The sequence below is a fragment of the Sceloporus undulatus genome, chromosome 1 (genome assembly GCF_019175285.1).
Source record: "Sceloporus undulatus isolate JIND9_A2432 ecotype Alabama chromosome 1, SceUnd_v1.1, whole genome shotgun sequence".
NCBI classification, from domain to species: Eukaryota; Metazoa; Chordata; class Lepidosauria; order Squamata; family Phrynosomatidae; genus Sceloporus; species Sceloporus undulatus.
The window spans coordinates 313,489,959-313,517,333 of NC_056522.1; the positions used below are offsets into that span (position 1 = coordinate 313,489,959).

Sequence of the window (27,375 nt, forward strand, 5' to 3'; positions counted from 1 at the left end):
GTATAGCTGGCAATGACTTTTAAAAGTAGTAGTTTTCTCACAGAGGCAGTAGGTGAACCACTCCAAAATAAACTGCAAAGCACAAACAAGTGTCTGAGGAAACCTCATTTGCCTCAGCCACTGAGTATGTGCCAAGTTCCATTACTAAAAACTTTCTGCAGGTAATATGTTATATAATGTGTTAGATATCTATAAGATATTTACTTAATGTCCCTGAATGATTTACCAAGGTTGGTGCTGAGCTACACAGACATCCTTCCTCCAATATGCAACAGTTAAAAACGATACAAGTTTTAAGTTTTACTATAAAAAACAAACATAGACCATACACACAAAAATATTTGTTTAATTGGAAATAATACATCAAACTGCACTTTTTGTATGGTAGTGCAGGACTATAAACCAGGGTCTCTAAAGTCAGTACTTTTCCAAATAAGATCAGTTGTTGTTGTTTTTAAAAATGAAACAAATTAAAAAAGAATTAGGTGTCAAGATTCAGGTCACACTCACAGTTAGTTTTTGTTAGGTACATCATTATGCACCTCTCTTCTCCACTGATCTATATTAACACTCTTCTCTTTGGGACTCTGCCACCAATATCATGCAGACACCATGGGATGTGGCTCTGCTCCAAGTTATTTTGTAATCAGATCACTATCTGGAAACTGCAAATGAACCAATGGGAAGTCCACTAAGATCACACCTTTAATGAATTTCAACTGGAGTGGAGTCTACTGCCCAACCCAATGACAAATATGGCTATCTTGTGATAAGAGAGAGTTCATTTTAGACAAAAAGGTAAGGACATTTATCAATGCTACCTTAACACTCTCTAGATCAAACAAACTCATCTCCTGCCTTTTGAATGACCAATCAGCTTGTTTTAAGTACAAACAGCTGTAAGCTGTTACTCCACACACATAAGCCATGAGGATGCTTCTAAACCATGACAGAGAAACTCTTGCTTAAGACTTCAGAAGCACAGGAGAAGGTAAAAGGCTGCATCCAATTTGCCTCCTGTTTTCTAATACAGAAAACACACTCCAAAAGCATCAGTCATAGGATGCAATTTGTCCACTCAACTCAATGAGACCATAAACCCCACAGTATCAACACGCAAATAATTCTTTTCAGAAGATTAAAAGGTACAATAGCCATGTTGGTAGCTAGCTGAACAAACACCACACATCACACAGAATAATAAGGATTTACTTGAACAGAATCTTGTAAGGGTACACTATACTCAGTCTCATTTTAAAGGAGTTGATTAGATTTTTATACAACATAGCTCCTGGCAATTTAAAATAGACCCACTGGAGAATGGAATGGAGAATTGGTAATGCAACATTTCACAACCAGGATGCATGTGTTTTTAACTTCTTTTCTGAGGAAGACTTCTCAGAATCTGTGTCTTCAAACTCTGCTCTGTGCCTTTTCTGCCGTCCATGGATTTGTGAGCCATCACTGTCTGCAGGATGCAACTCGGTGGCATCCTCTTTCATGCTCGTGCTGTGACTGGAAGAGTCTGTGGAAGACTGACAGCATTCCTTGTGCAGGGATGTGCATGTCTGCACAAGGCCGCCATTATCAGCACTTAAATGTAATTGTCTTCCTTGAGCCACAGCCTCCTGCTCTGCCATACTCTGTCCATTATTAAGGTAAGCAGAGCGAGAGTGTAGGCGGCCATTATTGTGGTTTGCACAGGAATTGTCAGTGTTCCTGTCCTCATTGTCATCTGTGAGATTTCTAGAGAAATTTCCAGATCCACTACAGTTGGCAGCAGTTGCAAATGAATCCTTAGAAACAGCCAGTAGGTTGTGGTTGGACACTGGTTGACAATTCTGGTTATTTTTTTGCTCCACAAATCCTGCAGTCTGATTGCATGGCTCTTCAATGCAACTGCCTCGTTCTTTACAAATGGCTTTTCCATTGAGCTTTTTAGCCTCAAAAGAAGGATCTACAGAGACACTGTTCCCAATATCTTGGGCTAGGCTCTCCGGATCCTCCAGTTGTCGCTGATTATCACATTTATGGTCTGGACTGTTTCTAGAATTTTCTGCTGAACTGTATTCCTTTATATTTGCTTTGTTACAATTTTCAGTAGACTGATCCTGGCCACCTTGAACTTTTCTGCTAGTTCCTGGTCTCCCTTCACTTTCTCCACCTCCCTGTGAGGATTCACCATCTTTATTAGCTGCATAAGACATATAAGAATAATGAAGCCACCTGAAGGCTTTGTAGATCTTCCTGTCTACAGATTCATTCTCGGAGCAAGGAGAGGCTTTCTCTTTGCGGACCTCTATATTTGCAGTACTCCTCTCAGGAGATGAAGCTGGAGAAGGAGAAAGATCATCCACCTTAATCTGGGGATAGTCATAGATGTCTTCTCCTACGTAGGTACTTGTGTTTGCTCCAGTTACATTAGTCCTTTCATCTTTTTGTGGTTTCTGTCTGCGCCTCATTGCATTACGCTGTCGAGTTGAGGCACGCCGTTCATTCAGTTCTTCATCATCTTCTGTGCTGCTGCTGCTGCTGCTACTGGAACTGCTGGAATCATTCTCTTCAGGGCTTGGGGATCTTGGTCTTGGGAAAAGGTCTGCATCCAACTCAGTCTCACAGGTATTTTCATCAGAATCAGACTCATTAGAAAGGGCCAAAAGACGTTTGTCTTGATATCGTCTAAGTGCAGACAACCGTTGCTGACGAGAAGTCATTGCTTCTCTGGCTGGTGGAGATTCAGCAGACCTCAAGGTTCCCAAGTTATAGGTAGGTTCATCAGATTCTTCTGTCATGTGAGGAGGAGAGTGACGCAAAGAAGTAGAGGACTCTGACTCACTGTAACCTGAGCGCTCACTTACTCCGGCATGGAGCTGTAGGATCGTGCTTTCACTGAGGTCACTGTCAGAATCAGAGCTCCAACCTTCAATCTCTCGACGGACCAAGGAATCGAAGAAGGCCATCATTCGTGGATCCTCTTGGACTGACTGATTGGCATAATCATGAGACAGACCACTGCCACTGTTCAGAACAAGACTTATGTACTCTTCATGTGTGTAAAGACAGCGGGAATCAGCATCGATTTTCCCATCAAGGTCTCCTGTGCAACCTGGTTGCCGGTAAGGACTCCAGATCTGTGAAAGAAAAGGAGAAAATGTGGCTTTATATCTCTTCTGTATACTTTTTAACTAAGTGACTAATAGTCTTAATATGACTTAAAGAAAAGACCTTTTTATTCAGTTCCACACATATATTCTGTCTCCGATCAAATATTTTTCCTCACTTGAACCCAAAGATTCACAACTCAAACATGCTCATAGCTTGACAAAAAGTACCAGATTGCAGTACTATTTTCATGTAATAGGTGTTAATTTGAAATAGAGGATGGGGAGTTGGCAGAAGTACTGGTCAGTTAATATTAAAAACTCTCAGAACTAATAAAAGTGCTTATTTCCCAGGAAAACTAGAGACAGGAGGTCTTTAGTTCACCTTCTGAACAGGTGCAAATGTTTCCACAATAGAACCCGAAAATCTTGTGTAGAACCTGGTTTGTGAGGCATACTATTGGCTCCAGTTCCAGTGAAGCAGAACAGAACCTGGGACATTTCCATTCACGCATTCCAATGAGGCTAAACGAAGAAAAGTGTGCTGCTGTTCTCCAAGGTTCTCATAATAATATGTTTGGGCTAGTGCTGTCCATCACTTTTTTAAAAAAATACAGCCACATGACTTAAGATATTGCTTAACTTAGCATAACACCACTACTGACTCTTATGCTGCTCCACTCCCAAGCACATAGCTGTGCTGGAAAAGGAAATTAATTGTGCCTGTTGTACGTTTATGTGCTAATATAAATTAGAGCATTGTTTAAATTGATTGACAGCCCTACATTAGCAGACTTCACCACCTCCACACACTGCAATTCATGTAGCCTTTGGCTAGCTTGCAGGGCAGAACACCAGGGAGAAGCAGGACAAGGCCTATAGTATATACTAGCCTCCCACTGGCAGACAAGAATAGTGGCAGCTGTGTGTACATGATCCACAGCCAGCCAGGGCAGAGTATCTCCACTGAATTCTTCACCAGTTCCCTTCAAGTTCTCATTTGTGACCACAGTGAATGGACTGTGTCCCATAATTCAAAGAAAAAAGGAAGCAGAACTTCATTAAAACTTAATTCTGAAGAAGGAGCACATGCCAAATGAGTCTCTCCATCCCTTTCCTTTTTTTTTTTTTTGTCCTTCACATTCTTCCCATCTTAGCATGGTAACAGATGTTTTGGTTTTGATTGTTCCCATTTCCAGATGTCTGAATTTAAAAAACAAAGACCACCAGTCATGCAACTGTCCTTGCAAAGCAGTTGAGGAGCACTTGGGATCTGTGAATCTACAAGAAATCAGTTTGGAGAGACATTTGTTATCCTCTGAAGTCATTCCAGCCTTGAAATGTGTACTGGCTTATTATTTTTCTTGTAGTCCTGAGAATTAGGGGCTCGCCCAGAAGCAAATTAATAAACCTACTCTTCAAAAATGGGACTCCCTAAGATAGGAATGAGCAACTATGAGAAGTTAGGGGACCACATTCCCTCCACAGGAGATTTTGCAGGTTGCATCCTCCATTACGCCACCCTGCAGGAAAATTCAAATTGCACCCAACTGGCCATTTTAGGTCCCAAGGTGATTGAATTTAACAACAGAAAGTGACTGGAAGTTCTTTTTGCCTCCTGTTTTCTAAAAAGGCTTCTCATGGTCATAAACTTAGTGAAAATGTCCCCATGCCCCAAGTAGGGCATTTAAGGGCATTGTTGACACTGAGGGGCCCTGGGGACCACAAAAACAACTCTGGAGAACACATGCAGCCTAAGAGAACAGTAGAGAAATGTGAAAGTTACTCATGGTTTTATTTAATAGAATAGCTGAGGCTGCTGAGCAGAACTGCTGCTTCACCAGCTAAGTCCAAGAGTGAGGAACATTTGTAAAGACACATTGTTTCACAACATGACTGCAGAATCTTGTGTTTTGGGTTTGTTTTTTTACAGTAAGTTTTCAACAAGAGATATATAGCTAAACACAGACAGACACATGTTTCTAGCACTCATAGTATCAAAACTAAAGACAAGTTGGACAGTGCTGCCATTAATCAAAAGGGAGAGGACTGAATGGCTACTTAACTATTACTTCTGTGGCTATTATTTATAAATGTAGACTTTTCCCTCATTACATTCTCTTCTGTAACAACAGTCCTAAGTGTTAGTTACTGCATGCCCACTATGAAAAGCTGGATTCTAAGAGCAGAATTAATAGTGCAGAAATAAATGAAGCCCTCCCAGGGGCAAACTTTACAATTATCTACACTTAGCAAGAAAGCCCCAGGAAGTGATTTCAGAGAAAGGCATAAATCTAGTGTGTTCTCTGTGACATTAATATAAACTGAAATAGTATTTTGCTGAAGGTGTGTGTAATTGGAAGGGATGTGCTACATCTGATTATCCAACAAAAGCAGAGGCAGATACTAACTTGTCTGTATGATTATCTCCATAAAAACATAGCTGAAAAGATATTTATCTCTTACTTCATCATTCATTTTATTTATCCTTAAAAATATAAAGAATGCTGTAGTACATTCTTTTTCCTTACAGCTGATAAGTTGCCGCTATCATCAATAGTTAGTTTAGTCCACCTTCTATTAAACTTCTTGCATTGGTTTCTCTGAAATTGTTATGTTCCTTCAAATTGTTTCTGATTTATGGTGATTCTATCACAGGATTTGCTGGGGTTGAGTGTGTCACCCAGTGTGTTTCCATGGCCAAGTACAGAATCCAACCCTGATCTAAGGACACCCAATGTGTTTCCATGGCCAAGTACAAAATTCAACACTCAAGCCACCACACTATGTGGTTCTGAAGACACATATACAAATTTGTACTCCCTAAGTGTATCTGAGGAAATCGATAGTAATCTATGAAAGCTTATGCTAAAATAAATTAGTTAGTCTTAAAGGTGCCACACAACTCCTTTTTCTCCTTTCTCCTTCTTTTTGTACTGAAACAAACCAATATAGCTAACTCTTAGAAAACACAGACACATATCTAATGCATCCACAGCAACATCTGCCTGCCAATTGTTTTTATTTGATTCACCACTATGTCTTCTCTCTGAGGCATCATTTTGTTTCATATTCTCCATCATGTTTAAAATACATTTTTAAAGAGCTTGTTCCACATGTAAAGTCAGTGAAAAATCCTCTTCCATCAAGCCATAGCAAGTTTATACTTTAGAAGTTCAAATGAGCTGAAATTTAAATTTTAAATTTGCAACCAGGAAAACACCAGCAGACTTCATGTGTCAACAGCTTGGAATGATATTGGAAAAAGTGATTTGTTCTGCTACTTTTTACTGGCTTCACTGTTGCTATTAGCATAATATATAAGAATGGAAGGCACTTTTGCTCTGCCAGCGCCCCTGACTGCTGTGCAAAGGAGCCACAGCAAACAAACCGCACGGCTCTTTCGCGCAAGAAACAGAAGCCACAAAAAGCGGCTTCTTTTTGCAGCGCAGAAATGGCGCTGCAAAGCACCAATGGTGCACTCGTGCTGTCATTTCCGCCGCATGGCGTGCGGACGCTAGGCATCTGCGACGTCAAAATGGCGGCGCCCATGTAGAATAGGCATCGCCATTTTGTACATGCTCGGTGCGTACTAGGGTTAGGGGCGTCCGGAAAGAACGCCCCTTTCTAACCCTAGTATGTGCCACGCACGTACTTTCCACCCATGTGGAACGGGCCGAAGTTACTTGTAATACACCTTGGGACTGATTTAAGAAGTATTATTGGGGCCATTTTAGTCTCTCTTGTTGGTTTCAATAGCATGTCTCCAAAGCAACCTGCCTTATCTCTTGCCAGATCTGCCCCAACTTTTTGTTAACTAGGGCCCGGGATAGACAGGTGGGAAGCACTGTCATGGTGCTGATTCTAGGGCTCGGGAGCACGCAGCAACCGCACGCTCCTGAGCCCTAGTACGTGCCGGCAGCGCCATTATTGCATGGCACCACCCACAGAGGGGGCATGTCCATGATGCAAGCAGGGTGCCACATCCGCATGTTGCAGTGCCGCACTTGCGTCACTGATGCGCCACAGTGCACCAATGGTTCACTCGTGACATCAGTGTGGCATCCCAAGAAGAACCCAGTTTTTCTGGATTCTTTTTGGGATGGAGGGAGGCCGCACCATTTGGCTGCTCCGGCCACTCTTGGGAGCAGAAATGGGCACCTCCAGCCCGCCCTTTTTGGGCGGTCTGTCGAGTCCCTAGATTATTTTGAAGCTTTCTTCTTATTATTGTTGTGTTCCTTCAAGTTATTTACAACTTATGACGACTCTAAGGTGTACCTATCATGGAGTTTTCTTGGCAAAATTTGTTCAGAGGAGGTTTGCCATTGCCTTTCCCTGAGGCTGAGAGCATGTGACTTGCCCAAGGTCACTCAGTTGGTTTCATGGCCAAGCTGGGAATTGAACCCTGATCTCCACAGTCATTGTCCAACACTCAAACCATTACACCTTAGTGCTTTTCAAAGATATGTTTCACGTACTTTCTAGAAGACAGAGGAACTAGAGAATCTGCTTAGGAAAGGATTACTAATGTTATGAGTCATCACAAATAAATGTTTCCCTCTGTATTTTCACATTTTAGCTGAAAAACAGAGCGGGCTTTCACTTTTGGTATCAACATGTTTGTATGTGTGTGTCTGTACATATAATATACATATTTTAATATACAGGACTTATATACGCTTGTAATAATGAAATACAGTTCAAAGGCTAACAATATGACCTTCAGACTATTTTTTCAAAATTTCACATTCTGGCTATAATGGAGGATTATAGCCCAAAGGGCAAATCACAAAACAGAGAAGTTGCAATAAGGCAGTTATACACAAAATGGTTTCTTTCTCATAATTAATTAATTTCAAGAAAATATAGACATTTACCATCCGAAAACCATGCTGTGACACAACAGGAATGCTCTCTTCTAGAGATATTGAAATAGCACAGGCGTTAAAGTTGTGGGCATGAAGGACATTTAACTGGGGCATTATTCACCCCAAAGCAGATATAAAGATGGAACAAAACGAACATAGAGGACACATATAGTCCCATTAAACCAAGAGACCAAATAAGATCATAGAGGAAGGATTTAGAGGATGGACACTGAACATTATCAAGAGTATTAGTTCACACATAAAAACCTCTTTGGCAATTAACTGGTATAAAAACACCTAGGCAAATTCTTCAATTATATTTAGCATTGTTGTTTTTGATAAGTGCTGTCAGTCAACTTCAAATTACTGAAACCCTTTGAGTGAGAGACTTCCAAGTCACTATCATTACCTGCCCTGCTCATGTCTTCTAATAATATGTCCAAAGTATAATAATAATAATTATACCCTGCCTCTCCAATGAGATTGAGGCAGCTTACAACATTAAAATATGTTGTATGAGTTTAATCATTCTGACTTCTAGAGAGAGTTCAGGCTTGATTTGCTCTAATACTCATTTATTTGTCCTTGCGCTCCATTAGCCAATGTATGACTCCTACTGCTTCTTCCTTTCCCAAACCCAACTTGAACATCTGGAATTTCTTACTTCATATATGGAAGACATTGTTGTAGCATTCTGAGCATCACCTTGCTTGCATGGGAAGAAAAAAAAAACACCTTGTTTTTCCTGGAAATTGTGGAGTAAAAAGTGAGTTTTCTAAATTATATGAAAACCTACAAGACGAACTCTCTCTCTGAAAATGGTCGTACACCCTTTGAATGCAAATATTTCAATTGTATATAGCATATGTAATTCAAAAAGCTATACTTGTGATGGTGCCATAAATATTTCTTTCTAAATATGCAATATATGGAGGACAGAGGGGAAAATAGGAGCAAGTAAAATACATGACACAGACACTATTAGAGTATTAGTACGTTCTTGGAAAACTGATTCAAAATACTTTAGACATGCATTTGGGTCATGTTGTTTAATCATGATGTCAATCTTGCAAATGGTACTTTCCAATAAGTTCTTTGCAGGATGAACTTCTTTTCATCAGTTTGCAATTGTCTAAAGAATACTGACATCCATTGAAATTACCGTAAGTATTGCCAGCACATGTTACAAAGACATTTACAAAGCTCTTCAAGAAATTTTGAATTAGGTCAAGCCTCTGTCCACTCAGCAAGTTCAGTGGGTGACCTTAGTCAATTCACTCTCCCAGCTCAGTACTTACTTCACAGGCTTCTTAAGAAATCAAAATGGTCTAAACCCTGGACTACTATTATTATTATTATTATTATTATTATTATTATTATTATTATTAAACTTTATTTCTAAAGCGCTGTAACTATACACTACTGGGAAGAAATCTAATACAAGATGTGGTCAACCAATACAAACGAAATCAGTACCTTTCTTGTCCCACATAATGGATGGAATTAGCTTCAGGTAATCTCAGCCCCAAAAGACAATCAGATTTTCTGCAAGGGAGTGGCCTTAAGCTACCCCAAGTCCTTAAATATTTCAAATATCTGCTCATTTTCAGCTTTTGTCAAAGAATAGGAATGTATAAATCTAAGAACTAAGTTTACCATGTTCGGAATTATTTTCACCAGGAGAGGCTATTATGTGGGCCAGCTTGCAGTGTTTTTGGTCACATTTTAACCTTACTTTCCTTCAGGATGCTCAAAGTGCTGAGCATCTGCATGAGACGTACACATGTATGTGCACATGCACATACGCACATAGAAACACAGACATCTATAGTGGGAAGCTGCAACAGGCTGTTTCCTCAGTATGTGAAATACAAGTGAAAGAATTTTAACAGTCTCTATTAAGGGAAGCAACTGAAAATTTCTCCTATAGCATATATTTGGAACATGCATCATAGAGGATAATCAAGGAGAACTCTGCTCTTGATAAGAAGAGGACAAATTTACTGGAAGAAAGATCAGTAAGAATGAAAATAAGATAGTTGACAAGTATGGCTCACCTTTATAATCTTTTCTACACCTGAGGAACAGATCATGTATGTGTGGGGATTAAATCGGACCTGGTTCACAATGGAACGATGACCTTTCAATATCATAAAGGCACCATTAACCACCCTGCCAATTCCACCTGGAAAAGCAAAAGAACAGCAAAATTGGAGCATGTACCATACGTTAGTTAACTGCAACCACAATGGAATCCTAAGTTTGCACCTCAGCAGTCATCATTATATTAATAAGAATAACTTCAGAGAAAATGGATACTGTACCCACAGCCTGTCACAACAGGAAATGCCTAGGTAGATATTCCAAGACCCATACTGTGTTTCCAAATGATGGCCTCATCCAATAATTTATAAGTGGTGCTCAGTGAAGACAGACTTAGAGGATGGGAAGGCGAGATGACATCAGATTTTCATTAGTCTTTCATTTGTTTTTATATGAATACAATGGAGAATCTTATTTGGCAACCTTTGCTGGCAAGGTTGCCATAACAAACAGATGATCTGCCACAAACATATAGTATAAGAGATTGCATGGAGTATTTAAGATCTTTTGAAGGTATTCTAATTAAATATAAGCTTATGCCAATGCAAAGGCTATTATTACTAATTTCTTGCATAGGGTCCAGACAACTTCATTCATATAAGTGTTTCTTCTGATGAGGACTTTAAAGATTTGCCTAGCAGTCAAGCCGCAAATTTGCAGAGATAATAGAATACTTCCCACACCACAACAAACACAGTCATTACTTTTGTGAACAAGAACACTTATGGGTGGGCATTTTTGTGAACTTTTGATTATACAGTATTTTTCACCTTAGTGGAGTTTTTCACTCTGTTGCTGTGTGTAACAGTCATCTAGCAATGAGTGTTTTTCTTTTTTAATTTGAAAAGCAAACCTCTATCATATGCTGCTCCCTCCCACAAATGATTAACTGTTCCAATTGCGGCAAGTAAAATAGCTTAAGTACACAAATACTGTAGCCTGGTTCTGTACTAAGCCAGTGGTGGGATACTCATCAAATTCCAGGAAACAAACAAACAAACCAATTGTGAACAGAAACACTGTTATTTTTCCAGTTTCTTTCAAAGGAAGTTGACCTATTCCCAGCCAGTATACTAGGGCAGTAAATCCTGTACATAGTTGGAAATCGATTACTTGGATGAGTGCCTTCAGCTATATGGTGCTGCCCACAACCTAAAATCTCATAACCCCCCTCCCCCCAACTGTCCTGATCTGGCAGGGACAATCCTAATTAATCCTCTTTGGGCAGCTTTAAAAAGTTCCAAATTCTCTCCCACTTAGTCATCATCTTATTTCAATTGCTGCAAACTGGGTTCAAAGTGCAAAAGTAGTTTGCATGGTTACATATTTTGTTTACTAGATGAATAATAGAAAAATGAGAATAAATAAATACTGCCTTTGGAAGGGACTGGTAATATCAATAGAGTGATTACCATTATGGTGATTACCATAAAATATTAAAAGAATAATCCAACAGGTCCCCTTGTCTAGGCACTGATTTTTCCAAACTGACAGACATTCAGTGGGTGAAAAATAGAAGAAGTAATAATAAAGACCAAAGCTGATTTTTAAAGGGCATTACAAAAACCAAGCATAAACTGCTTACATCGTATTTCCTTCTCCTCAGCCATTATATTCCTGAATGAGTAATAAAAATGGGCACACACTCTGTAAGTTGGTTATAAACATTCATAATACATTGAGAACTGAAATTATACCAATACCTGAAAACATTGGGGAAGGGGGAAATAACTAAGTTTAGCTAAAGGGAGAATTAAAAAAAAAAAGAGTTTCTCTGAGTATAACAAGTTATAAAAACAGCTTGGGACTAGATATCTGCCAGATGCTGAGTGGCCTATCTCTATGTTGTACCACTGAGAGTGCTATATCACATGGAAATGCAGGGAAGGCCTCTCTTGGCTATAGCACTCTGGCTGTGGAATATTCTTTTTCTGAAGTCTTGAATGGCATCAATGTTGTCCTTATTTCAGCACCAAGTTAAAACCAATTGGTCACTGAGCATATAGCACCTAATGGGATTAGGAGCTGGTCTTTCAGTTTGCTAGGGGTTTTTGTCCATCTGATTGTTTGAACTGTTAAGGTGTTTTAAATTTTTTTAAGTATTTATATTTTTAAAAGTGTTTGACTTGTTTTGGATTATTTTATAGTGGTTTTATTGATTGTAGCATGCTCTGAGATCTATTGTTACAGGGCAGGTTAGAAACAAACAAGATATGATCAAGTAGTGGCAGGAATTGGTGACCTAAGTGTAATGGGAAGAGAAACTGCTTGCAGTAAAATACAGGCTAATATACAAATAGATTCATCACCCATTTCTTTTACCAGGGAAAAAATAATTGCCTAATAATGTTTGCTACATCACATAAACACAAAGCTGAGATAGTCCAGTCAGCAATAACATGTAACTTAAGGCAAGTCTTGACAATTATTTAAGCTGCTGAAAGTATGAAAGAAAAACATGTTCCCTCAGCTTTCTGCAGAAGGCTCATTGCCTGCAGTACTTCAAATAGCTTTTTTTAAAAATTATTTAAAAATCTATTTTTTTAACTGAGATGTTATTTTGGGTGCTCTGGTGGGTAGAAAGGCAATTTATAGGTACTCTTTAATAAAATAAAGTGACGCTAGCACTTGGAAGTGGTTGAGAGCTCTTTCTAACGGACCTCTCCCTCAACTTCGCCTTTGTTGACAAAGGAATAGATGTCTTTGGAAACCCAGAAGCAGGACATGAAGGGAAGAGCCTTCAACACTTATCACTCCTGAGCAGCAGCAGCAGCATTTGATATTCAGTGACACACTAAACCTGGCTTCAATTGAGTCTTTCTCCGAAGGAGAATCAGGAGGAATCCTTTGTACTTATGGAAAGAAGAAGATGGCTTAGAAGCAACAGTGTGGATGTTAAATTGTGGGTCTTTTACAAATGGAAATCTGTAGAAAGTTAAGTACCGTAACCAATAACTCAATATTTTCTGATATTGTTCCTTTTAGAGCTAGAGTAAGAGGCAGCAATTAAAACCCTGATAAAAGAACTAAAAGGTCACACTGAATGGGGATGGAAAATCATCCAGTCTACATCTACAGACATTCTTTAGAGTACTCACCTCCAGACTCCTACATTCCAGACTAGCCTTACGACACATTTCTTGACTCCCAGTCAGATGAGTGAACTTTTTCTCCAAGAAGTATAATGTGGGAGTTGGTAACATAGAACATTCTGTACATGATGACTCATTCACACAAGCATGTCTCATTACTTTATGCCTTAATAAAGTAGTTATCCAGGTACTATAACTGAAAGGGAGAGTAGTTATCTGGGGGAGCAAGCCTGCAGCCTGACCCTGCACTTGAGTCAGTCCCTTCCAATCAAAACTTACATTGAAAGTTAAGATCGGGTATGGCGAGAAAAGCACCTTCTTGGTGGCTGCTCCCAAGCTTTGGAATTCTTTCCCTTGGGAGGCTAGGAGGCTCCCTCCTTGTTGTCATTCCCTTAACAAGTGAAACATTTTCTGTTCCAACAGGCTTTTGGACTGCGAGGATTTTTTTAACAATATCCTGTTTGTGACATTGAATTCTGGGATTTGCAGTTTGTGAGCTATTTAGCCTTCTCTGTCACAGAGCTCTGCTGCCACAACAAACTACAAATCCCAGGATTCTACAGCATGGAGATATGGCAGTTAAAGGGTGGTCAAACTGCATTATTACTGCAGTGTGAATGCAACTAATAATTTAAAAAGATACCATAAACTTTAGGAATTATATGAAACCTACAGCTATTTCTTTTTCCCATGTCACAAAGGAAAGTGTATGTGTGTGTGTGTGTGGCATAATTTAGTAACAAAAATAATGGAGGCATTTTAAGTAAAAAAAAAATTATACTGCCACTCCCAAACACAATTAGGAAAGTTAATCGTGGCTCTTCCATGTATGATGCTAACATTCTAAAGGACAGCTTTTGTTAATGGTAATAACTTAATTTGGCAGATTCCACATAGACACTCACCTGCTTCAGGATCTGGAGGAATTCTCCACATGTATAAATTGAAGTCATCGGAACCAGAGAGGATGTACTGTTAGAAATAAAAATACTAGCAAGTTACACCACACTTACTACTAGGCAGCAACATATATATGTATTTGGAAGATGATAACCACTTGATTATATGGTACAATAATCACTTGATTATATGGTACAACAGATGTATGTACTACATTTCCTTTAATTCTTTATTAATAGCAGAGTAGCAGGCCAAACATTAAAAATGCAAAGGGGAGAATGATGAACATGAGGCTATTTTTCTTTAAAGTCAGATAATTATAAAAATAAAGACTAGACTAATTCTGTGCACATTTACCCACAGGTCCCAATGGAATAAAAGTAGAAGATCTCAATAAAGATCTCAGTAAGGAATCTTCATAAAACTCATCCATAAAATTCAAATTTTGATTCTTCTCTTGAGCTACAATTAGCTTTAGTATGATAAGTGCAACTAGGCTAGTGGAAGTAGATTCCCTTAACCCTTCTGTTCAATCTGCCCTACCAAGACATTTTTAGCTTCTCTTTTTTTTTTTTTTAAAAAAAAAGAGAACTCTGTATGTGGCACATGTTATATAACATACGAAGCTGCCTTATTCAGAATCAGACTATTGCTGGTCTCAAGGTTGAGCAAAGTGCAGCCACAGGCTGCACACAGCCCCAAGGATAATTTTTGTAGCTTCCAGGTTCAGTTTTTTTGTCCCTGAATGCTCTTTAGTGGGTGTGGGGAAATTTTGCCATGTGTTTGGCATCCCTTGAGCCAAATTTAGGCCCAGGAGAGGATTTTTTTTTAAAAAAAAATCACTTCTGTTTCATAAAGACCTCTCCTGGGTTTAACATGGCCCAGGGAATCAAAAAACAAAGCAAAAATGCTCTCACATCACTTAGGGGGAGTTGGAGGGCATCTGGGAGCAAGTACTTTTTTTTGCAGGAGTTGTGGTCCTCCAGCATTTCTGGGGTGGGTCGGGGGACTAAAGTATCTTCCTATGCTTCCACAGTTCCCTATCCCTGGCATGTCTATACTGTTAACTCTGACTAGTAACAGTGCCCCAAGTTTTGGACAGGATTTGCTCCTAGCCTATCTGGAAATCCTCCACCAAAGCTATTAATCAGATCTTAACCTGCCTAGCTCCTAAATCAGGTGTGTTCAGTGTTGATTGATATTATTACAATAATTCATGTGAATAATGAGAAAAAGCCACAGAGAAGTAGTAGAGCCCATGCTTTGCATGCAGACGGTTCCAGGTTAATTGTCTAGCATTTGCAGGTAAGGCCGGAAAAGAAATGACTGAAACTCTGGAAAGCTGTTGTTAGTTGATGTTGACAGTTCTACCAAATGAATCAATGGCTGCCAAATCATTTTTCTCTTTCTAAAATCAGGGCTGGTCCAAGACATTGTGCAGACCAATATGCAGTCCAATGGCCTTGGAATTCCACAGTGTATTGTAAAGAGGGCAAGAGCACAATTCTCAGCAACTTTAAGCTGTCCTTTAAGATTGGACTGGAGTTGTATCAAATATATAGAATATTCTTGCTTGTCTACATACAACACAAATTGTTCACTTCTGGTATTTTAGTATGCATGTTTTCCTATATCCATATAGTGCTAGACAAGGCAACTGTTACATGGATTTGTAATTGATTGACTGGCCGAACCCAAAGGGTGCTCAGCAATGGCTCCACTTCATCCTGGAAAGAAGTGACTAGTGGGGTCCCACAGGGTTCTGTCCTGGGACCAGTGCTATTCAACATCTTTATCAATGACTTGGATGAAGGAATAGAAGGCATGCTTATCAAATTTGCATATTACACCAAATTAGGAGGAGCAGCTAATTCCCCAGGGAACAGGATCAAAATTCAAGAAGACCTGAATAGATTGGAAAGCTGGGCCAAAGCTAACAAAATGAATTTCAACAAGGAGAAATGGAAGGTACTGCACTTAGGGCGGAAAAATGAAATGCATAGATATAAGATGGGCAACAACTGGCTTAAGGAGACTACGGGTGAAAGAGAGCATGAGTCAAGAGTGTGATGTGACAGCTAAAAAGGCCAATGCCATTGTAGGCTACATCAAGAGAGGTGTAGTGTAATAATACTTCAAGGAAAGTAATAGTGCCACTCTATTCTGCTTTGGTCAGGCCTCACCTGGAATATCGTGTTCAGTTCAGGGCACCACAATTCAAAAAGGATGTGGACAAATTGGAGCATGTCCAGAGGAGGGCGACCAAAATGGTGAAGGGTCTGGAAACCATGCCTTATGAGAAAAGACTTAGGGGGCTGGATATGTTAGCCTGGAGAAGAGACAGTTAAGGGGTAATATGATACCCCTGCTTAAGTATTAAAAGGGCTGTCACACTGAGGATGGAGCAAGCTTGTTTTCTGCTGCTTTAGAGACTAGAACATGGAACAAGGGATGGAAGCTACAGGGAAAGAGATTCCACCTCAGCATTAGGAGGAACTTCCTGACAGTAGGAGCTGTTCAACTGTGGAACATATTCCCTCGGAGTGTAGTGGAGTCTCCTTCTTTGGAGGTTTTTAAACAGAGGCTGAATGGCCATCTGTTGGGGGTGGTTTGATTGTGATTTCCTGCATGACAAGGGGGTTGGACTGGATGGCCCTTATGTTCTCTTTCAACTCTATGATTGTATGATTGTATGAAATGTCCTATTGATGTATTAATAGGGAAAATTTAAACAGGAATGCCTAGCTGTATTTCCCAGATGACTGCATACGTTCTTAATACAAAAGGAGTTTATTTTCACCCTATACGTTCACAAAAAGGTGTGCAAGCCCTGTTTCCTAATTAGCACTACCAGCACAAACTACACATGCCCTTTCAGGTATAATTATATAGAAATGCACTTGCATGGAAATATGCTTTTTCTGCCACATTTGTGTGCAAGCAATATCCTAAAATTGACTTTGGAGAAATGGTGCCATGGAATCCTTTCTGGTACATGTTAGTGATATCCAAAAAAGGACCTTGCTTTGATAACTTGCTTAGGAGATAGTTGTGAATACAGCCTGCACATTTTTTAATAACTAAAAAAGATCTTGCATAAATAAGCGCTGCCAGACAAATGCAGCAGGCACTGTACCAGTGGTGAGGTCATTGGGTTTTATTATACTGTAATTCCCCATTTATAGGAGATTGCACAAGTACAATAGAGAGGTTTAGTTTACTAGCTCTGTTTAACAGGGGCAAGGTAAGGAACTCTAAAAGTGTATTCAAGAGTAAGCAAAAAATGTAAAAATGTATTTATATATTTTTCAAGCTGATGTGAATGTTGAAGTGTTTTTCTCTGCATTATCATTTTCTACTTCAGAATTGCCTAGTATGTGCAATCATGATGTGCACTAGGGATATAAAACAGATAGCCTATCAACCATATTTTCTGAATCATACACTAACAAACAATTTCCTGAGAAGCAGAAAACGATTCTGTAAGGAAAACACAAGAGCTTTCTTGGTTCTGCTCAACCGAACATTTGGCCAATATTTACAGCAGCTAGGGAAGCAGCTGTAGTGGCCTAAAGAAACATAGGCCTGTTACAGACTGCCAAAATAAAGCTGCTTCGGGTCTCTTTGGAGGTATGCTATTTAAATGATGCATGGGTCCTAAGAGTCCGGAGGTCACGCCAAAGCCATACTCCATTCCTAAGCACTGGAGTGCAGCTTTGGTGCAGCTTCCGGATTCTTAGGATGCATGCATCATTTAAATAGCATACCTCCAAAGAGACCCGAAGCGGCTTTATTTTGGCAGTCTGTAACAGGCCATAGAAACCTGCTTCCTATGTAGACAATTCTCCTCTGATATTCCTACCGCCTATTAGTATCTCTGAACATTAATTTTATGTGTTCAAACATACGATTAACAGTTTTTGAAACACTGTAAGTATTCTATGAGCAAAAGATGTTAAGTCATCAACTTCCATCTGTGCCTAGCTGGGAACAACAGAGAGGAGGGGAGAAAAGCCTTCCAGAGAACAAGCTGCTGATTCAGAAGTTTGCCTTAGAAGGAAGAAAATTCCCAGGCGTGGTTAACAGCTGCTGTACAAAGCACCAGACCAGGAACTCTAAGCATGCCTTAAATGTTTAGAATGAGCCATCCTTAAGCTGCTGCCTGTAATGCCTCCTGACATGTTCTTTTTTGCCTTTTCTTCCCTTCCTTCCCATGCCCTCAAAAGAACATACTTAGGCAAGCTGGAATTTGATCAGCATTGGTTTTTGTGGTCTTATAAGCAGTGGATTTTTTTTTTTTTTTTTTTTTTGCATATTCTGGAATTCAGCCACATTCAGGAATCAATTCTTTACTGCTGTCTGCTGGGGAAAAAAAACAGCTTCTTGCAGTTTTTATAGTTCCTTCAATTTTGTTGAATGCAAACTATTAAAGAGGAAAATGAAAACCAACTTGTTTTTTTTGGTCCACATTTTCCTGCTTTTTTGGGCAGAAAAGGTCTACTCAAGACTGCTAGAACCTCTTTAAAATGTTCTTGTTAAGAATGAGGTGAATATTTAACACAAAAAAGGGACAAATCCTCAAAGGTACCTAACAAAGGCTAATTATAAACTCAATTGAAAGGACAGCTTTTTTCTAACGGATTCCCTTTCATCTTTTTGCAGCTGAGCAATCAAAGTCCATAAATGTCCTATTTCTGTTTACAACAATTCATTTATAATTTGATTTATATAAAATCAGTGAATTCTTAGTTTACTATATAAAAGCAAACCAATATGCAAAGATTTTCCTCAAATGAAGGAACTGATAAAGTTTTGTAAGGTTGTAATCCTACACACATCTATCTGGTAGTAAACACTATTTAATACAGTGGTTGTATTTTCATGTCATGGCAAACCAGAATTCTATTGAATCTTAGGGGCAGAATAGAAGGCTCTGAAGGGGTGGTTTGAAGCCACCCCTGAGAAAGCCAGATTGGGGCTGTGGCAACCGCACACCGCAGCCCCAATCTGTTTTTTTGCTGGCTCAAAATGAAGCGGCACATTGCAGCCCCTTTTTGTGCCAGCAAGAAGCTAGCTTTTCCCGCCCCACTGTGGCTTTACAATGCTCCTGTGGCATGTGGCATGCAAATGCTGTGCAACCAGAGTGCCTGGAAGCCAGGCCACTTCTGTGCAACTGAGCACCTTGCAGGTGACTTGGGGGCATGCAGCATCTAGATGCCACACCCACAAGCCCCGGGGAAGCCAGCATTTAGAGCCAGTCTGTTTCATCCCTTAGTTTTCTGTGTATTAACTGCATGATGGTGCAGCCCATTCACCCTGATTGGCTCCTTTCTCCAGCACAAACAGGTAAATGAATTAGAAATTGAAAGAATATTATCTGGAGCCAAAATCCTGGCTTAGTGCTCTCCAACAAGTTAGGATTTCATAATATCTGGTGTGCAGTCTTGGTTTCTAAAGTGTCCAACATACTAAGACCATGGGTTTGGAAATCATAATAATCTTTTGAATTCTAGTTAATCTATCTGTTGGTATTAGTGAGAGGAATATAGCAGGAGTGAATGTGCAGTGTGCACTAGCATGCAGCTTGTTCATGGTAAACCAGGATTAACTAAAACCCTATTTTACTATGATGTCCACAAGCAGACAGTGTAAACATACATATTACAGTGTGATGAGTAAGTTGTATTCTTGCTTGATCCATGCAAAGGCATACTCTTATTTGGTCATTTTTTCACTTCTCCTGTCATAACAGGTATTTTCACCCCAAAAGTGATTGATGGCAACTTTTTCACTCTGAGCAGGAGCACATATTCCTGAGGTTTGGTCACTGGATTAAAGAGTGCAGTTAAATCATTTGATGTTACAGATAACAGAAGGAAATTCAATTCAAGCATGAAACTGTGTGCTTGGAATAATATATTAAACAAGCTAGGAAGTATATTCAAAAGTGCACCAATTCCCAGAGAGGGGAAAAATAATTTATAGAACAGTTTAAATTTATTTTTAAAACAGCACACACAAGTAATGCTGGGTGAAAACAGCAGTGATATTTACAGAAGAGTGGGGCTGCTCTGAAAACTCCCTCATTGCTTTTTATCTAAATATATTCTCTAGGGCTGAACTTGTGAGGTAGGGCATTTTGAAAGTCTGAACCAGAAGCCAACTTTGTATGGTGCTCTATGGATATATCAAGAACTGGACTTTAGGCAGTAACAATCAATGGATGAGTAAGGGAAGCTGGGCTCCAGAGTTCTACCTGAAATTGGTAGAACTAAGGAACCAGGCCAAGAATCAGAGCAATACTGAACACAGAACCATTGGGGATGCTCCATAGTTTTTCAGGTAAAATTTCAATTCAAGGAGGAAGTCCTTTATAACACTTAAACCCCAGTCTGAATAGGCACTCTAAAAACTGCACATTTGTCTCACTCATAACACCAAGTGAGACCTCTAGCTCCTAACTGATTTGGTTGATAAAACTAAGAAATCTCCTCCATTCACCAGATCTGTTTTGTCCATCAAAAAACCTCCTTACTCTCAGTTAAATGGAACAGAGTGGGAACCCTTCTTGCTTGAAAGGGCGGGGGGCACACAGAAGCCTGATAGCTAAGCCAATGCTAAACTTCCATACTTTGGCTCTAAATCCAGAAGCCAAGTGAACAATGTCTTGCCAAAAGAAATCAGTAGTGTTCATAAACTTGCATGAGATCTAAACTAGGTAGCCCAGTCCTCAAATGTAAGTGCTCTTGAATTTTTCCTTGTATCTGACCTTCAGCCAACAAAATCAATATATTAGCACTTGTGAATAGTGCTGAAGATCACCATCTGCATGAACTTCCTGAAGTCCCAGGTACATCTCAAGGATCTCATAACAGGACATGTAGGAAGACACCCCACCAGCTAGGATTCAGCATGCATAGTAGGGTGGGCAACATATGCAAAATAAAACAAATAGTGTTGCTACAATTCACACCCCAACAGAGAAAAGCAAGAAAGCTTTTTTCTAACAGATATAGGTACTACTGATAAGTTTATTATTAAGTGCTTTTAAATTGATGAAAACCCAATAAATCTGACATGAATTGACTACAGAAAAGGGGTAGGTAGAATAGGGTATAGACTTCATGTTTTGACCTAGAAAAGCATGCCAGTTTAGATATTAAAAATAAAGAATACCAATATCTGGATGTGCCCTAGGAATTAAAATTTAACACAGACCTCCTGACAATTATTCTCTTAATATACCTGTCCTAAAGCCACATGCAGCTGGAAAAGTGTTATTAAAAACATTGAGAATCTGCTCATTAAGTACTAAAATGAAGGTCCATCAAAATGCTTCTTAACTCTCTTATAGTATAATCCTATTACATGCCTTTGTTGTTGCTGTTGTTGTGTGCCTTCAAGTCATTTCCTCAAGTTGTTTTTGACTTATGGAAAAACTAAATCATACCTATCATGGGGTTTTCTTGGCATTTGCTCAGAGGAAGTTTGCCACTGCTTTTCCCTGAGGCTGAGAGCATGTGACTTGACCAAGGTCACTACTCAGAACTAAATTCATTGAGATGAATAGTGTTAATCCCAGGTAAATGGGTATACTATTGCTGCCTCCGTGGCAGAATTCCCTGCTATTTAATGAGAAAAGAACAGTTCTGTTTAATGATGCAGACTGAGCAGTTGAATTTCAGTTTACACGTAGTTTGTTGTTCCTATTTAAGCTGTTTTAATTTCTGACAAAACCTTTTTAACAATTTTAGAAAGGCTGTGGGAAGTGTATTGGGGGGAACTCCAGGGTTATAGACCTAACTCACAATAAAAGCCATCAAATTATAACTATTAATTAAAAGAAAAATGAATACTACATATTCTGTAGGCAAGAAACCTGCAGTTATTTTGTTCATGAAAGAGAAATTGTAAAATAAAGATATGTTACTGGGGAAGCAGGAGTAGCATGGTTGGGGATTAAAACTACAGATCACACCCATGTGTCCTGATTAATTCATTATTTTGAAAACATATAATTAAAAAAATCAAGATTTTCTAAACAGCATAAAATGTGCCAGTAAAAGAAACTAGATGCCCATGTTTAAACATGTTTTCAATAAAAAATGTTGAGTAATAGCTACTACTGCCCCCTGCTGTCAGCACAGATTAATTTCACTTTTTCTCTTCAGTAGACTAGTGGCTATGGGCCTAAGGATATGAGCAGTGAAATTATCTGATTTTAACAGAAACAAAACAAAAATCCAAAATAAATGACTGTATTTGAAGATTATGTGAAAAACTCTATGAGATTTGCTTGGTATACTTTCCCCCTCAATTTCTTTTCTTACAGATGGAGAAGGACTAGTAAAATATTTAAATTCAAAAACATACCCTTCAAATTTTCCAATTTGACAGGGACAGTTCCTATTAATCCTTTGTCACCCCACTTTTTCAGCTGCTTCTAAAATGTCCCAGTTTCTCTCTCCTCCTCCCACCTTTCCATTTTGTCCTCAGTTTACTTCAGTTGCTGCAAATTGAGTTCAAACAAAAAAAAGGGCTTGCACAGAATTAAAAGTAGTTTTCACTCAATTAGCTTAGCAGGGGAGAGGAGGAAAGAGAAGGGGCCATCCACAGTAGGCTCAGGCAAATGCAAACTGCTACAGTCTCTTCTAGAATGTCTGGTGTTCTTCATTAATAAATTTGGCCATCTCGATCACACTCTGATGTTGGCCACATGTGTCCCAGTTTTCATCTGTGAAATGTTGAAAGGTATGGACAAACTGGTTTGCAGAATGGTTTCTCCACAATGACCACCAAAGTTTATAAGTTCAAAAAAAGGCATGCATGCTTGGTATGACCAGGAAGATCAGATCAGTCACAAATTACTGAATACCACTCCTGATCAAGAGAACTTGTAAGGAGGTAAGAAGCAATCATGTTCTTACCTATTTAGACCGTTTCAACTGTTATTTTGTTTAATGTAGATAAGACACACACTATAAATAAAGGTAACGTTTTCCCCTATCACAAGGTTGTCAAGTCATGTCCAACTGTAGGGAGCAGTGTTCATCTGCGTTACTAAGCTGAAGAGCCAGCACTGTCACGACTCTGTGATCATGTGGCCAGCATGATTGCACAGAATGCTGTTTACCTTCCCACTGATGTGGTACCTATTTATCTACTTGCATTTGCATGCTTTTAAACTGCTAGGTTGGCAGAAGCTGGGGCTAGTGATGAGAGCTCACCCATCACACAGCACATGGGCCTCAACCTGCTGATCTTGCAGTCGACAGTCAGAGTTTTAAAAGATCCATTCCTAGTAATGTAGCTTTTGAAATATTCAAAAACATTTTGGAAAGCTTACTGAAAAAAGTTGTTTCCATCTCTTAGCATGTGTGAAACAAAGTCATGATTTCTTTAATAAATAGTGTACAGTATGTGAAACAAAGGCCTGGTACAGATGAGGCCGCCCCTTTTTCCTCTGGATTGTTGTTGTGGTAATCATATGGCCGTGACAATGATCCGCAGGAAAAAGGAGGTTTGAAAAGGAGCTCCTTGCTGCGTCGCCATTTCTGCCCTGTTTGGATGCAGCGTGCACATGACATCATCAACAATGGCACTGTCCACATGAACTAGGACTCGAGAGCATGCGGTTGCTGCGCGCTCTTGAGCCCTAATTTTGGCCCGAGGGCACCATAAGACGTCAGTTTGAATTGGGCCTATGTCTTGGTTTCTTTAATAATAAAAAGAAGCAATTTTAGCAGTTGTTGTTAGTAGGGCCACTGTGATGAGAGATAGAAACCATGACACCCTTGAGCCCTTCAGTTGCAGAACTCATAAGTCAAAGCTGGAACTTTAACTGGGATCCCTACCAGCGGCTGCTGCATTCCTGAAACTCTCCTTTACAAGCATAATGTCAACAAAAGAGACTGAGTGGTGATGTAATGTCTGAGGACATGCCACAGAGTCAAGATAACTTTTTTCTGAGGGGGGTTCTTCAGAGTCTTACAGACTATACATTAACTGTTGTTTGAAAAAGGCAGTGACCAACTAATTTTTTACCAAAGCTCTCATGTTTTTCCAGACCTAGGCAAAGTTTTAAAAAATGGTTTTGAAGGACTAAATTGAAGAAAATGAGCAGTACAGGTACAAAACAAATGTGGTTTTCCATCAGATTTTAGAAAACGACTCCTAAGGATGCAGGATTTTTAAGAAATATCTTTGTGCTGTCCTACTTCTTTACTCCTTTCATATGCTAAGAAGAGACCAGATGAGATAACTAAAACATTTTTAACAGAATACAAGCTAAAAAAAATCATAGAATTGGAAGAGACCGCAAGGGCCATCTTGTCCAACCCCCTGCCATGCAGGAAATCCAAATCAAATCATCCCCGACAGATGGCCATCTAGCCTCTGTTTAAAGACCTCCAAAAGAAGACCAAAAAGGATACTTAAGTCAAATATCCTGTATACCATTAGTACACTGAAGATTTTTTGTTTAACACCTTCAAAACCATTTTTAAAATCTTTGCCTAGAGCTGACAAAACATGAGGGCTCTGATAAAAAAATTTCAACATGTGACCCGTTTTTCTAAAAAAAGAAAGAATTTCTCTTTGTTCCCATCCATCCTAACAAGGATATGCACGTTCCCAGCAGCAGCTGTTTTTAATTCCTTCTCTCCTCCCTATCTCTCTCCTTACCCCACTCCACCCCCCAATACTGTATCCAACTTCTTTTTTCTTTTTTTTTTTGGACCCACATCCTTCTCCTCAGTAGCAAAAGACAGTTTTCCCCTTAAGGCTGTATATTTTGTGGCCAGGTCACAACCCACATATGAGTCATGGCCCAGTACCTTATTGCACAATTTCCTATTATCTCATTATATTTTTAGACATTTGCAAGCCATCCCAGATCAAAGCAACTTAACTATACCAAGCCTCCTCCCCATGTTAATTTCTATACTAACACAATTCACAAATAAAATGTTATACAATAGCTGCTCTATGTGGTATGCAGTTTGCGGTATCTGCTTTGCAACTTGTCCAGTTTTTAGCATACCATATAAACAAGATGAGAAGTAATCGATAGTCTCATGTATTCTGTAGAGTTCAGTGTTATTATGAGGTTTAACTTGATATCCAAGTATGCTGCTGGTGCTAGTTAATATGATGAGAGCATTGAAATCTCATATCTAAACAGTGCACTTAGTTTTGATTACTATTAAGATAGGTTTTTTAAAAGCTGCAACAGTTTGCAGCACACCCATAATCTAGTACTGGGTATATTCACCATAAAAACAAATTGATTTTTATTTTTGAGGTTGCAATCTTATGCAAACTTATGTGGGAGTATGTTTCATTGGACAGAATGGGTCTTAACTTTTGAGTCAACATGCATAATACTCTTCTGTATAAGCTGCCTTGAGATAATTTTTACTCTAAAAAGGAGACTAATTTTTTTTAAATAAATACATTTATTCTGTACATTTCATAAGTTTCCTGAAATGTACAGTTGTGTTTACTAATATATGATACATTTTGTTTTGTTTTGTGTTTTCATTGTTAAAACAATTAAATAACTTGATGCTAAGTAACTGAATGTTAAATATATTGAATTTTCCCACAGTAAAAAACAAACAAGATGAGAAATGAGCACATCCTTGTGGCTGTATACAGCTTGCGATTTAGTAAAGTTTCCATGGCTATTTTAAAACAGCCCTCATATGATGGCTTGACTGGGGGGGCAGGGGTGGAATTGAACCTTAATCACCGTAGTTCTGGTCCCATTTCCATTTTTGGTTAAGTATGGCTATTCTTTCTTCCTCCCAACCCAGACCACAAAGAGTACTTCTACAGACATGCTAGCATGGTGCAATGATCAGACATACCAAAGTTTTAATCACCAACAAGCCAAGTGGATGATCTTATGCCAGTCATCACATCAGCCTAATTCACCTCTTGGGACTGGCTAGTTCTGTACCTGCGTGCCCCTTCACTTGTTTTCAGTTTAAGTAAGAGGGAAACCTATATACAAGTATATCAATCTATGTTTTAACGCCATGCCTTAAACACTTCTCAAACCACTATTTATGCAGTCCTTGAAGCTTGACAACTAATGCTGTTTACCTGATCACGATCACCTGCAAAACAGCAGCTTTTCATGGTACAAGAATTAAAATAACCCTGGTTGTCAAACTGGAAGACAGGCAGACGGGAGTGGATGTCATAAAGGACTGGTGGCAGCCGACGTCTGAGAGCAAGCAGTTGTGTTCCATTGCTGTTAAACCGCACACTCATGGCACTCTGAAGTGACAGATTCCCACCATACCGGAGCAGGGAACTAGGAAACAGAAAATAAAAAGGAATCAGATGGATTGTTACAAGCATGAAGCACACATCTGCCACTCTCCCTTAACAAAAAATGGCAACAAAAAGTATTCAAGGGAGGCAGAGTGTTTGCTCACTGAAATCTGTCTTATGAGTCTTAATTCTCAGGTGTGTAATGGTCTGAATGCTGGACTAGAATCCTGCAGATCAGGTTTCTATTCCCAGCTTGGCCATGGAAACCCATTGGGTGGCCCTGGGCAAGTCACGTTCTCAGCCTCAGAGGAAGGCAAAGGTAAATCCTCTCTGAACAAATCTTGCCAAGAAAACCCCATGACAGGTTCACCTTAGGGTTGCCATAAGTGGGAAATGACTTGATGGCATGCAAAAACACAATCCTAAATAAATTGTGGCAGAAGAAAGCCTGAGAAGCCACCATATAAGCTCTACACATTAAAGTTAACTTCTATCATTTAAGATCTAATCCAATTAAGTAATTTCATAGAAGTATTTTTCTTTAGTGTTCATCTACAATATGTGCTACCATGACAAACTATCTTTGTTAATGACTGTGGATTAAACTGCTGTACAGGTCAATCCAATTTTTTTCCTTCCAGTTTAGTTACTGTCTCCAATAACTACCCTTTCCTCCCTTTCTCATATGAAAACCCTACAAATATTTCAAACACACCAGACATTAATTAAATTGGTAGGAGAGTTCTTGGTGAAAAAACAATGGCCTGTTACAGATGGCCCAAATAAAGCTGCTTGGGGTCTCTTTGGAGGTATGCTGTTTAAATGATGCATGCACCCTAAGAATCCGGAAGCTGCACCACAGCTGCACTCCAGTGCTTAGGAATGGAGTGTGGCTTTGGCGCGACCTCTGGACTCTTAGGACCCATGCATCATTTAAATAGCATACCTCCAAAGAGACCAGAAGCAGCTTTATTTTGGCAGTCTGTGGCGGTCTGCCGCCGCCGCCAGTAGGTCCGCGGGGGAGCCGGA

General features: G+C 39.4%; 1 protein-coding gene across 1 annotated transcript in view; it reads right to left on the reverse strand.

The window, feature by feature from the left end:
- Positions 1 to 328: 328 nt before the first annotated feature.
- Positions 329 to 27,375, reverse strand: part of DCAF5 (DDB1 and CUL4 associated factor 5) — a 48,876-nt gene continuing 21,829 nt past the window's right edge. Inside the window, exons 5-8 of the mRNA XM_042448222.1 lie at positions 26,173 to 26,386; positions 14,070 to 14,136; positions 10,027 to 10,154; positions 329 to 3,131 (exon numbers count right to left, since the gene is read on the reverse strand). Of these exons, the coding sequence (XP_042304156.1) occupies positions 1,350 to 3,131; positions 10,027 to 10,154; positions 14,070 to 14,136; positions 26,173 to 26,386 (2,191 nt within the window). The 3' untranslated portion in view covers positions 329 to 1,349. The remainder of the gene's footprint in view (positions 3,132 to 10,026; positions 10,155 to 14,069; positions 14,137 to 26,172; positions 26,387 to 27,375) is intronic.